At 35.3% G+C, this 14302-nt stretch overlaps 1 protein-coding gene and 1 pseudogene across 2 annotated transcripts; both read left to right on the top strand.

The window, feature by feature from the left end:
* The first annotated feature begins 2693 nt into the window (after positions 1-2693).
* Positions 2694-4107, top strand: LOC131531293 (gastrula zinc finger protein XlCGF7.1-like; annotated as a pseudogene).
* On the top strand, positions 2694-12974 carry LOC131531279 (gastrula zinc finger protein XlCGF49.1-like). 2 transcript variants are annotated; one of them, XM_058761964.1, is made up of 3 exons: positions 2694-2808; positions 11712-11784; positions 12190-12974. In XM_058761964.1, exons 2-3 carry the CDS (start codon positions 11736-11738, stop codon positions 12867-12869), a joined length of 729 nt encoding a protein of 242 aa, XP_058617947.1. In that variant the 5' UTR covers positions 2694-2808; positions 11712-11735; the 3' UTR covers positions 12870-12974. The 2 variants fall into 2 exon arrangements, with proteins under 2 accessions (XP_058617947.1, XP_058617946.1); XM_058761963.1 differs by lacking the exon at positions 2694-2808 and having other exon boundaries at positions 11429-11784.
* The last annotated feature ends 1328 nt before the right edge of the window (positions 12975-14302 follow it).

The raw sequence follows: 14302 nt of genomic DNA, 5'->3' as shown, positions 1-14302 counted from the left end.
TCCCCCTCCCGTTAGGCGCGTCCCGCGCCGTAACAGTACCAATGGGGAGGGGGGGGTGGGCGTCCTGGATGCCGGAGCAGGACGGAGACACAGGGCATAGAGGAGGCATCCAGGGCGGATCTGGAGACTCCGGCAGCCATGGCGGGTCTGGGGACTCCGAGGGCCATGGCGGGTCTGGGGGCTTGGGAGGCCTAGGCGGGTCAGGAGGCTTGGACGCTCATGGAGGATCCCAGGGCTTGGGCGCCCTAGACGGAGCAGGAGACACAGGGGAATAGCCCCCAAAATTTTAAGGCTGAAATTCGGGGCTAGTCATATTTGTCTGGACTTTTGGGGGCGCTCGGAGAGCGCAGACTCTTGGGGGCGCTCAGGCAGCGCGGGCTCTTGGGGCGCTCGGAGAGCGCAGACTCTTGGGGCGCTCAGGCAGCGCTGGCTCTTGGGGCGCTCAGGCAGCGCTGGCTCTTGGGGCGCTCAGGCAGCGCGGGCTCTTGGGGGCGCTCGGGCAGCGCGGGCTCTGGGTGGCGCTCTTGCAGCGCGGAGACAGGGAGGCGCCTTCTTGGCGCAGGTACAGGGGTGCGCTCTTGCAGCGCGGAGTATACACACATCACAACTTAACTTAACATCATCATCAATAATGGACAAAAACTAAGGGAGAACTGAAGGCTTTTAAAGGAACAGGAACAAAAGACCAAACAACATAATGAAACTCAGGTGGGGACAATCAAACGATGATTAACTAATGAGGGCAGGAACTAAACCAAATAAGGAAGACGAGGGCTAGGACAGACAGACATGTAACACCCAAAGGCAATCATAATATAATCATAATATTTAAATAGTTTTATGATTTAAATCAATTAATGGAATGATAATTTAAACATTTATTTCATAATAATATTTCCCCCCATTTTAAATTCTTATTATCCAATGAAAGGTTAGATTTTTGTGATTTTTTTAAATAAAAGATTAAAAGGATTAACAACAGATTAATTTTCACAGCCTTCTTTGATCATATTTACGAAGGGTGCTGATATTTTTGGCCATGACTGTATATAAATTAGGTGTTTATTATTTACAAATAATAAAGTTCTTAAAGGGAGATTCACCCAAAAATGAAAATTGTCATCATTTACTCAACATCATGTCAATCCATACCTGCATGATTTTTTTTTCTTCTGTGTAACATAATTTGAGAAATTCAAGAAATTGGTGTCCATACAGTAGAAATCAAGGGTAACCAAAATGGTTTGGTAACATTCTACAAAATCTTATTTTGTGTTCAACAGAAGAAAGTAAGTCATACAGGTTTGGAATGACATGAAGGTGAGGAAATGATCACTGAATTTATTAGCAGTAACTTTCAGCAGTCTAGCTCAAAATCAATGCTTTTCAAGTGCTTTACCAGTAGACACCTTTATAGTTTCCATTAAAACCAATACAATTCCCATTATAACCATTAAATCCATTACATTTTCTATTGTGTTTTGGGCAGGGGGCAACAGATTATGGAGGCAGGTGAAGTGGGGCACAGGTGAAGAGATGAGCTGATGCTCCAAACAGTAGACCAATACAGAATGCACATAAATGGAATGATATAAAGCTGGAGGATGTGGATTCTATTTTAGATTGTGATAGACTAGATATATTTTAAATTTATACAGTCTTGTGTCTCCTGAAATAATAAAACTGATAATATAAAACACAAAATGTGAAATTTGGTCCAATTCGTTTATGCTATTTTGTATGTTACTACTTAAAAAGCATAAAAATGAAACATAATTCAATCAATAATCAAGAAAAGTGCTCATGGCACATAGTAAAATAGGATTCTGGGTGTAATGTGTTTTATATAGCCTGTTTTGCAAAGGAAACTCAAAATGACACTTGTAGATGCAAAATAGGACAATTTCACTCGCTTTATTTATGATACAGTAACTCCTCTTTGGAAGCTGTTATTTGAAAAATATTTTTTTCTGGTACATTTTGCCATCTAGTGGCATCAAACAAAGTAAGCTGCAAAGAGCGGGACCAAATAGATCCTGAATAACAGAATTTTAAAAAATAAAATATATATAATAAATCAAAAAGCGCCTATGTTTTTTAGTGTTTATTGTAATATTTGAAACATATATAATGTTATTTATAAAGAATTACACTCATATTTTGTAGTTCAAAGGGTTTCATTTACAATGAAACCATTTTTTTATTAATTTCCTCCTTTGTATGTGTGTAGGGTAAACATCTGAATTTGAATATGCCAGATTTAAGCGAAAATCCCCAAAAATGCCCCAGAAAATTTTTAAAACTAAAACAAAAACAAATTGTTTAGTTAAACTCAACTGGCAGTTTATCTGTACCTTGAAAATTTGTAAAATTATATTTCTATGTTTAAGAATTTAAATAAGTAAATGCAATTTTTAGAAAATAAAAAGAGATATAAGTTGTGAATCAGTATAAGACACTTTGTGGTTAATTAACTTAATAGTTGCTTCACTAGATGGATAGATGGATTACTATTTAAAATGTGTAAATTATTACACAAATAATGTGTAATAACTGATTTATCTTTAATTTTGGCAGATCTGCTCTTCCTTCAGTGAAGCTCCTCCCACAACAATCACACCTTCAGTTAAGCTCCTCCCACTGCGGTTCAGCAATAAATGCTGGAATATTCCCATCAGTCTACAAGTGAAGACGAGCATCAGAGCATCAGGAAGAAGTGAAATCTGCAGAGACAGAGTTTATTGAAGGACAGAGAGAACATGAGAGATCCAGAACCCTGCAGAATGAAACACACTGAAGAACAAACAGGTTGGTGTTTATTCTTGATCCTTCTTCAGTGAGACTGAGAAACATTTAAAGTTATCAGCAGTTCATCAGATTTAGTGTTTATAGTAGAAAAATACTTTGAGTTTTAAAAAATTAAGAAAAAAGTCCAATAAATAATATAGGGGAGACTTTCTATCTCCAGGGTACAAAATAGGGACTGAAACTCAAACGTTCAAATGATGTCACTTCCTGGATGTTAAAAAAAGCTTTTGTTTTAAAAAGGAAGAAATTGAATGAAAATTGTGCTGTAACAGTGTTGAGTGAAAAAATATTGGTCAATTAATTAGTGTCAATTATTATTAGTTATTAATTATAATAGTTCTCACTACAGAAACACTGGATTAGTGTCTGTATTTTTTTATATAGATTATTGTATCTTATTATTGCATCTTATTTTGCAAAAATGTAACAAAATGATTATAATTTCGTTAGCTGTTGTCTGCTTTTATTCACAATTCTCAGATTTTTTAATGATTTAATTATATTGTAACCTCTTTTAACTTTAATTTCAGGTCTAATGGAGGAGAAAAAATCATCATGTCAAAACTGGGAAAAAAAACTCGCTCACAGACTGAAAGTATTTCTTTACTGAAAAGACGAGACAAGAAAAGGTTCACCTGCACTCAGTGTGGAAAGAGTTTCACATGCAAACACAATCTCAATGTTCACATGAGGATCCACACTGGAGAGAAACCATTCACATGTGATCAGTGCGGGAAGAGTTTCACACGATCATCATCCCTTAAGGACCACATGAAGATCCACACTGGAGAGAAACTGCATGAATGTGATCAATGTGGAAAAACATTTTCACGGGCTTCAAACCTGAAGGAGCACCTGAAAGTTCATACGAAGAAGAAACCACATTCATGTTCTTTCTGTGGAAAGAGTTTTTCTCAACTACAGAGTTTAAAACTACATCAGAAGATACTGGTGTGAGAGATCATATGTGCTTTGAGTGTGGGAAGACTTTTATTACTGCTGATCATTTGAAACGGCACCAGAGGATTCACACTGGAGAGAAACCTTACAAGTGTTCACACTGTGACAAGAGATTCAGTCGGTCAGGAGATCTGAAATCACATGAGAGGATTCACACTGGATCTTTGTAATATCACTGCACTGCATGCGGGAAGAGTTTCACTCATTCTTCTAATCTACAGAGACATAAAATAAACAATCACATTAAGTAGTTTATCTTCAGGTCCACTGCTTTCAAGTGCTACACCGCATCTCTTCCATATTAATCTGTCATAAGAAACATCATCTAAATTAGTCACAGTGAATAAAGTTCATCTTCAAGACCAGCAAAGTTTCATCTGAGATATTCAGATAATCTCAATAACAGAGTTCCTCACCTAAGAACAATATCTAAAGTGTTATTATTGTATACAATTTTGCTTTATGATATACATTATTATGCTTTATTTCAAGTTTCATTTTATGTTCAAAATGTTCTTATAATGCATATTTGTAGAAGTTCTTGTTCACTAAGCTGAAAAAGAGGCTGATTTATTTTTCATCTTCACTGCTGTTTTTTAAACAACTAGTTATTCTTCCGCCTAGAGTGTGTTTTTATGGTGTGCATCTGATCCATCTTCACTTTTATTCACATGTTGAGATGCTTTGCTATCTTGTTAGTCAATAAAGAGAGATATCTGTCTCATTCGCTTCCACTTTTACTTTATATTTGCTTCAAGTATTCAAGGGGACCTATTATGCAAAAATCACTTTTATAAGGTGTTTGAACACAGTTTTTGGCCGCAGTGTGTGAAAACAACCAGCCTATAATGTTAAAAATCCACCAACTCATTTTTTTATAAAACCAAAAAATCATAAAGTCTCTCCAAACGAGCTGTTTCAGATTCTCCCTCTGTTCATGTCACAGAGGGGAAAAAGTCCCACCCATGTGTGACGCTCTCTGCCCTATTAGCATAAACACAGCCCTGAGTGGTCCGCCATTACTGGAGTTATATACAATGTCAGCACCGAAGAGGCTTTACAAGTGTTGTGTTTTGGGATGTACTAATAAACATAGGAGTACGGGCGTCTCGGTTCGGTGCATGAGGCCTTACGACGAATACAGGCAATTCACCCCAATCCAGAAGGGGGCGCCCGCAGTAATGCAGCGCTGTTTGATAACCGCCAGCAGAAGAACAGCGAATGCCATGAGTTGCGCAATTGAATACAAAGCCCCCCAGACAGTGACCATGTGCTGATTCTGAACGCGTCTCTCACAGGCTGACAAGGGAGTATACTTTAAAGGCTTGCACACTCAACTGTTTGCAAAATGGAGCTTTGTGCTCGTGTATCCTACCTCTCTCATTCGGCATAAATCCAAATATTCCATAATATTTCCATATTTGCGATGTAACGTATCTGAATACTAAACTATTATTTATTATGTAAATCATAGGCTTTGTACTTCAGTCGCATTCCGGTGACACAGAGGCGCGCACACTGATGTTTGGCTCACTATATTTTATTTTGATAAAGTACCAACTGTGCTGTCAAGTTAGCAATGCTGGAACTGATGTGTTTTGTGTGTGTGTGTGTGTGTGTGTGTGTGCACGTGTGCGTGCGCTCCGGCACGATCATTTCAGCTGTTTCCTTATACCAGCAGAATCAACTTTAAACACTTATTGTCTTATTAATAATCACTGTATAAAGGTCTGCTTTTATTTGTGTACACTCACAATGAAAGCAAAACAGATTTTATATATACAGGTATATAACATGTAATAATATTTAGTATTTTCACATCTAGATGGAAAATTTTTTCATTTGCACTACTGTCTGTTCAAAATAAATGAAAACAAACTGAGCATAGTAGATTACCCCCCCACCCCTCCCCTGTTGTACAGAAATCGTATCGAACCGTGACCCCCGAACCGAGGTATGAACCGAACCGTGACATCTGTGTACCGTGCCACCCCTAATAGACAGGTTCTGGGTAAAGCCCAGAGCATTTTGTTAGATTCCCACCCCATGTATCACAAGTTTAACCTTCTCCCTTCTGGCATTCATTATAGAACCCTAGTAAAACAAATCGGTTTAGACATTCATTTATCCCCTCAGCTGTAAAGTCTTTAAATTTAAGGTAAGAACTTTTTAGGAAGGAAATGGATTTTTTTTTTTGGGGTTTTTTGTTTTTTTGTTTGTTTATGTGAAATGCTTGTGTGCTGCAACCAAATTGCCTTCGGGAAATGAATAAAGATGAACTGAACTGAAGCATCTAAAATTAAATATTAATTGCTTTTTGGGGGGCTTATATTTACTTCAGGTATTACATTTGAATGAATGAATGAATGAATGAATGAGGCATTTATATAGCGCTTTAATATGTATTGCAATACAGCCAAAGCCCTTTACAATCATGTGTGTGTGGGGGGGTCTCTCCTCAACCACCACCATTTGTATTGTCCATTATTGTTTTCAATTGATTTTTCTTGCATCACTAATGAATAATTTCATAATTTTAATTACATATAAAAGCCATGAAATATTAATTGCTTTTGGGGCTTTCCATAATTTAATTTCTCCTAAAGCTTTTAAATGCTTAATAAACTGCATTTCATTGCACACCTGACTGTCCGTCTGTCTACATCAGTCACTGTTTTAACAGTATTTTTGTTTGATATGTTGTTTTATAGATACTTTTCCATTTTAAACTGAATATGGCGCGGTTTTGATCATCTACCGTTAGTTCGCCTCGCCTCGCCGTGGTGACGTCATCATTCGCGCGCGCTTCAGTGGAGTTTCTGAGGTGAGCAGTTCACGCTTTTTCATGTCATTGTAAAATACACGTTACATAGTTTGTTTAATCAACATTTACGGAGTCTGAATAGTTTCTATCGGGCTCAGTGATATGTGTGTGCCTGCTAACACAAGAAGGTCTTGTTTCTCTTCACATACAAAACGGTAAGAGGGAACTGCATGTTGTTGTGAATGTAGTTATTATAAAATCGAATTATATTTAGATTCATATGGGCAAATAAATAAATAAAGGTGTCAGTGTCTTTATATTAGTATTTTTTCTGTGTCACTTGAGAAGTATATTAGAACGATTTCCTAGGATTTCAGCATATATTGTGACTCAAACAATCAGTTTCTACCTGCAAAATATCAGAATAAAGTGAGATGGTCTGCTGCTGATCCTGAATGGCTTGTTTAATGAGTGTTTATAGTCTGAGGCTCATCAATATTATCAGCTGCTGAAAATCCTCTTTATTTCATGTCAATAGATCCTGTTTTCACCTCATTCATTATGCTGATGACCTCAGTTCCGCAAATTGCCACATTAAGCTCATTTTATTGCTGTTCAGAGGTGGAAAGAGTACGAAAATATTCGACTCAAGTAAAAGTACCATTATATGAATTAAATTTGTACAAGTAAAATTACCAGTCTAAAATCTACTCAAGTAAAAGTAAAAAGTAGCATAATTGTGTCAAAACTAGAGAAAAAAACTCACTCTCAGACTGAAAGAGTTTCTTTGCTGAAAACAAGAGTCAAGAAAAGTTTGCTGGGTCACTTTAAAAAAAAAAAGGAGGCATAAATTAAGAGCATACCTACTTCTCCAGGCTCCACTACACCACTGACAGTACCCACTATTTATAATATTCCAGTTAAATCTGAAATTACATATTTGGCATTGTGATAACTACAAATCAAGACAAAAGATGTACCTTGAACTTTGACCCGGTTCTACATTAGCAACCAATTAACATTCTATATGATTCATGGATTAAGTAATAAATTAATTGTTATTAGTTAAATGTTATGGCGTATACAAAGAAGAGGTGTATTAGTTGGTTTCTGCTGGGTACCAGCACATGTGGGCATATTGGGAAATTAAACTGCTGATGAATTGGCAAAAGATGCTTTAAAAAAGGAAGAAGTAGATGTTAATGTTGCTTTAAGTAAAGGTGAAGTCAAAACTATAATTATGGAAAATAGGAAAAAGGATTGGCAAGAAATATGGAATTCAGATAATAAGGGGAGGCATTTATTTAATATTAAAATACTGGAGCACGTTTTATGTGAGTATTGTGAGGAGAAAGAAACAGTAGAGCATGTAATATACGATTGTAAAAAAAATGACGAAAAAAAGGAATTAATAATGTTCTTAAATAAAAAGGGCAAGGTAAATAAGGATTCGGGGTACTTAGGATATGAGTTTAATAAAATATGCCATTTTTAAAGGGGTGGTTTATTGCAATTTCACTTTTTTAAGGTTAGTTAGTGTGTAATGTTGCTGTTTGAGCATAAACAACATCTGCAAAGTTGCAGCGCTGAAAGCTCAATGCAAACAGAGATATCGTCTTTTAAAATTCTGGAAGTTTAATGCCTACAAAAACGGCTGGTAAGGGACTACAACGAACTACTTCCCGGGTCTGATACGTCAGTGACCCAGATAAACCCCGCCCTCAGGAACATGTAAGGAAGGGGGCGAGGTCATGCTGTGCTGCTTTAGGGAAGAGGAAGAGAAAACTAGGGGTGCACCTAAAAATCTATTCATATATGAATCGCGATTCTGTCTTCTAACGATTCTAATGGATTCACAAGTTTCAAAATCAATGTTCTAAAACAGCCTCTTAATAATCCTGTTCCTCGCGTCTCCTGCTCTGCATCTCTCTCTCTCTCTCTCTCTCATTCAGATCGTCAGATCAGCTCCAACAAACTGTTATGAGAAGCGTTATACATGGACGCGTGTGCGGTTGCCGTACTGTATTAAAGTTTTAATCAGAATAAAACCGTATATTAAAAGCTAACATAAGTAGTAGCATAATAACAGCGTATCTAAAAGTATGAGACAACAAACAAACAAACATACCATTAAGAGCCGTGCTTGCACAGGTTCTGCGCGATCCTCTTCACTAATATCCTCTGCGTCTCAATCGGGCTCAAACTGATAAGCAATATAGACGTTTCTATATTGTTATAAATCATTGTTTACAATACAACTGGAACACATGCAGCTGAGCTGAGGGGCGGGACATTTAGACGCACGCTCGGCGGTTTAACGAATCACAACACACTGAGCCAGCTAACCAATCAGAGCTCATCACATATTTCTGAGGGAGGGGCTTCATAAAAACGGAAGTAATCTAGGCGTTGTCAGAGAAGGGACAGAGCGGTGTGGAATAAAGGTAAATTATATGAAAAATAATGTGTTTTAAAAAAACAAAGCATGAACACATGTTAGACTACACCCCATAAACACAATCAAGCCTAGAAAAAAAACAGTAAACCGCCCCTTTAAGGATAATAGCTAACATGACTGCACAACAGCATAAGGGGACGCTATAGATTTAGATTGTTATGCGCCAAAAAGAAAAACTAAAGAAGGAGGCGAATATTTTCATTCCTCATTCAGTCAGCGCGCGTTTGTTGTGTCTTCTGAGGTGAGTCGATCAGTTCAGATATTTTGCTTATTTACACAGATATGGGACACCTCACTCAGTTTGTTTAATCAACATCATACGAGGTTATTTCTAAATAGTTTTCCTCGGATAAAGCACTTTATGCGCCTGTTCTGGCATCTGCAGACTGATTTAGTTGAAAGGAACATTACTGTAAACTAAAGTCATGCAGACATGAACGATTTCGTGTATTTTTTATTTATTTATTTTTTCAAAGCTGCCGTGTTAAATTTTTAGAGTAATAATTAGTGTTATTGAATGTTGGAAGGTTTTATGATCGTTTGCTTCTCTTTATATGCAAACCAGTAAGATGTTAATTAGATTAATTAGATTATAATATGGACAAATTAAAGTGGTTGATAAAGATGGGCATCATTAGTGTCTGTCTTTATTGTAATGATGTTTTTCTGTATCAAAGCTGAGAAATAATATTAGTAGCCTATTTGCAACAGAGCATTTTTAAAGACTTTCTGCGGACATGCACTTGCACCCTCAGTCACCTGCGCTTCCACAAGAGACGTTACTTGCAATCTTTTTTTTTTTTTTAATTGAATCTCTCTTGCACCTGATTTTATAAGCACAAATGTAAAAAAATCAACTCAATCCGAGCAACTGAGTCCTTCTTCAAGAATCGGCTAAAAGCACATTTCTTCCATCTTTATTTGACCCTCTAACTCTAGCACTCTCTATTCTAATTCTATTCTTAAAAAAAAAAAATAATCTTTTTGTATTCTATCTGTTTTCTTTTTATTTATTACACAATTAACAATAGCAAAAAAGTCCTCTAACACTAGCTTGTGTTACATTTATTATATAATTAAAAAAAAAGAAAAACCTTGCTACGTGTACTGTGTTAAGCTGAGACTTGTTATAGCACTTGTATATCATTGCTCTTTTGTTGATTTTGATTACTTCCATTGTCCTCATTTGTAAGTTGCTTTGGATAAAAGTGTCTGCTAAATGACTAAATGTAAATGTAAAAAATCCTAAATATTTTACACTTCCCATTAGTGTTGTCATGGTACTAATTAAAAACACATTATTTTTGTGAATAAAGTTAAACAAAAATAAAATTTGCATAAATCAATGTCATTCTTTATACTTGTGTAAAATTGTGTTTCAAGTTTTTCCACAAGTAATAAAAGTATGAAAAAAGTAAACAAGTTTCACCAATTTGATAGGTTAAAGTCAATTGGTGGTCTATTTGAACCTTGCAAATTTGTAAAATTATATTTCCATGTTTATTATTTCATTTTTTTCTTACATTGAAATTGTTTTTCATTTTCCCCCCATCTTTATACTCCTTTAAATTAATAAGAGGTAATATAAATGTAAGAATTAAAATCGATTTTTCAAAAGTTTTTGTCGTATTTTTGCTGCCACTGAAATACCACTGTTGTCTGTTTTAGGGTTTGCTGGAGTGTTTCATGATCTTCTGCGGCCTGCAGCTGTAAAAGGACAATATAATATACTTAAAGCAATGGGCTGAGTCTGACCAAATGCAACATTAGATCATTGCCTCCAGCTAAAATATAACTTTTCAGTAAATAACAAACCTCAGCTTTTATAATAAATTTAGATAAGATTACATATATTTTAAGACAAGTGTATATCATATAGATTGAAACTGTAGTATTAAAACACTTTACAATAAGATTCCATTTGTTAGATAACATGACCTAACAATAAACAATAGTTATATAGCAATAAGGCTATTCTTCTTAGGGTTAATTTCAAAATGTACTAATATAAAATCAACAGCTTAATCTGTCAAAATTATTTATTGCACAATGAACTACAAGACACAAATGACCTAACATTAGCTGGTGAAAATCAATAGATCCTGTTTTCACCTCATTATGCTGATGACTTCAGATCTGTTAATTGCCACATTAAGCTATTTTTATTGCTGTCAACTGACTTAAGCAAAAGCAACCCCCAACTTTATACGCCTTTAAATTAATAAGAGGTCATATAAATGTAAGAATTAAAATATAGAGATGAAATTCTTAGAAAGTAAAAAGAGATATAAGTTGTAAATTAGTATAAAGCACAGTTTTTAATTAACTTAATAGTCACTTCATTAGGTGGATAGATTGGTGAACATTAATATTTAAAATGGGTAAATTATTACACAAATAATGTGTAATAACTTATTTATCTTTAATTTGGGCAGATCTGCTCCTCCTCCAGTGAAGCTCCTCCCACAACAATCACACCTTCAGTGAAGCTCCACCCACAACAATCACACCTTCAGTGAAGCCCCTCCCACAATAATCACAGCTTCAGTGAAGCTCCTCCCACAACAATCACACCTTCAGTGAAGCTCCTCCCACAACAATCACACCTTCAGTGAAGCTCCTCCCACTGCAGTTCAGTAATAAATGCTGGAATATTCCCATCAGTCTACAAGTGAAGACGAGCATCAGAGCATCAGGAAGAAGAGAAATCTGCAGAGACAGAGTTTATTGAAGGACAGAGAGAACATGAGAGATCCAGAACCCTGCAGAATGAAACACACTGAAGAACAAACAGGTTGGTGTTTATTCTTCATCCTTCATCAGTGAGACTGAAGAACATTAAGAAGGAAATATTTTTTTCTTTAAAAAGGAAGAAATGGAATGGAAATTATGTTGAGTGAAGAATACTTGCCAGTTAATTAGTTTATAATAGAAAAATAGTTAAATACATAATATTTTAGTATATTTATATTAATGCTAATATTATGTTTATAATATAATATTATAATTGTGTATTTGATTAAGCATCAAATAGTTCTTGCTACAGAAACATTGGATTAGTGTCTGTATTATTTTAATATAGTTAATTGTACCTTATTTTGTAAAAATGTGTCAATGATCATAATTTTGTGTAGCCGTTGTCTGCTTTTAGTTCACATTTCTCTGATTTATTATTTATTTTTTTAACCTTAAATTTCAGATCTAATGGAGAAACCACATCATGTCAAAACTGGAGAAAAAACTCGCTCACAGACCGAGAGAGTTTCTTTACTGAAAAGAAAAGTCAAGAATAGTTTCACCTGCACTCAGTGTGGAAAGAGTTTCACAAACAAACAGAATCTCAAGAGACACATGAGGATCCACACTGGAGAGAAACCATTCACATGTGATCAGTGCGGGAAGAGTTTCACACGATCATCAAACCTTCAGAGACACATGAGCATCCACACTGGAGAGAAACTGCATGAATGTGATCGATGTGGAAAAACATTTTCATGGGCTTCAAACCTGAAGGAGCACCTGAAAGTTCATTCAAAGGAGAAACCACATTCATGTTCTTTGTGTGGAAAGAGTTTTTCACAGCTGCAGAGTCTAAAAGTTCATCAGAAGATACACACTGGTGTGAGAGATTATATGTGCTTTGAGTGCGAGAAGACTTTTATTAGAGCTGATCATTTGAAACTTCACCAGAGGATCCACACTGGAGAGAAACCTTACAAGTGTTCACACTGCGACAAGAGATTTAATCATTCAGGAGACCTGAAAGCACATGAGAGGATTCACACTGGAGAGAAACCGTATCACTGCACTGCATGCAGGAAGAGTTTCACTTATTGTTCTTCTCTACGCAGGCATAAAATAAACAATCACATTAAGTAGTTTATCTTCAGGTCCACTGCTTTCAATGTTACACCGCATCTCTTCCATATTAATCTGTCATAAACATCATCTAAATTAGTCACAGTGAATAAAGTTCATCTTCAAGACCAACAAAGTTTCATCTGTGAGATTCAGATCAACTCAAAGATGGAGTTCCTCCCCTAAGAACAATATCTAAAGTTGTATTATTGTATACAATTTTCCTTTATGATGCAAATTATATTGTTATGCTTCATTACAAGTTTTGTTTTATGTTCAAAATGTTCTTAAATTCATATATTTTTAAGATTTTTACAGCTTTAAAATGTTCTTCTTCACTAAGCATTCGTGTGTATGATTGTTTTAATGTTTGGAGCCAAAAACTAAAGGATGAATCTGTGACGGAAATTAATTAGACATGCTGATGCAATTTTAATGTTATTATCATTCTTTCTTTTTTTGACATTTATGTTTGTCAAATAAAAAATAGTTTTAGTTCCTTTACGTTTTTAAATAGCCTATATTTGAAAAGATTGCAAACAGAAACTGTAAAGATAAGTGTGTCAGTCGTGTCAGTGTGAGAAGCGTGTGTTTTCTTCAATAGAGCTCTGTATTGCTGGAAAGCACTCAGACTCAGAATAAAGTGAGATGATCTGCTGCTGATCCTGAATGGCTTGTTTAATGAGTGTTAACAGTCTGAGGCTCATCAATAATAATAGAGCTGCTGAAAATCCTCTATGCTATATTTGTTAATAGCTCCTGTTTTCACCTCATATTATGCAGATTTCCTGTAAACTGTCAGTTAAAGTTCATTTCATTCTTATCGTCAGACTTAAACTATACAGTTACTATTATGATATCTACAAGACACAAATGTCCTAACAGCATTTATTTCATCATTAGTCTGTGTTAGACTTTGTTAAAGTCTGTTGGCAAAAATGTGTACAAAAATGTTATAATCAGTATTTAACAAGGTTATCGGACGTAAGATTATCTATATATCTAGAGTTTTTTTCGGGTTTAGATAGTAACGTAATCAGCCCTTGTCTCTGTGTAGAGCTTAATGTGCCTTCTTCAGTAGATTGTAGGAAAGCTTTAAATAATAATTATTTTAAATCATCCAAAAAACATCTATAAAAGTTAGAAGTTAGCCCATCAGGACCAGGTGATTTATTTAATTGAGGTTTTTAACACCTATATTTGGCATTTTTTATTTAATTTTTTTTAATAAAGAAGAATGATGGAACATTACAAAAATATATTAACAAGTAAATCCAGATACACAAAATATAATAGCAATCTTAAACTGTAGAACAATGTTTAAGAGGAGAAATTCAATAAATAAAATTAACAAATAACCACATAGGAAAAACTAAATAATAAATAAACATTAAAAAACACAGAAACAACTAAACAAGAGTACAATTTTTCTTCCTTTTTCCTTAAGACATATT

This window comes from Onychostoma macrolepis, chromosome 22 (genome assembly GCF_012432095.1).
Source record: "Onychostoma macrolepis isolate SWU-2019 chromosome 22, ASM1243209v1, whole genome shotgun sequence".
Lineage (NCBI taxonomy): Eukaryota > Metazoa > Chordata > Actinopteri > Cypriniformes > Cyprinidae > Onychostoma > Onychostoma macrolepis.
The sequence above is the reverse complement of the archived record's forward strand: the minus strand, read 5'-3'. Positions and strand labels throughout refer to the sequence as shown.

Excerpts from the sequence above, each read along its gene's own strand:
- LOC131531279 (XM_058761963.1), top strand. The coding sequence starts at position 11,634 with ATGCTGGAATATTCCCATCAGTCTACAAGTGAAGACGAGCATCAGAGC. Across the intron at positions 11,785-12,189 it reads ACACACTGAAGAACAAACAG|ATCTAATGGAGAAACCACAT; the intron begins GTTGGTGTTTAT and ends CTTAAATTTCAG.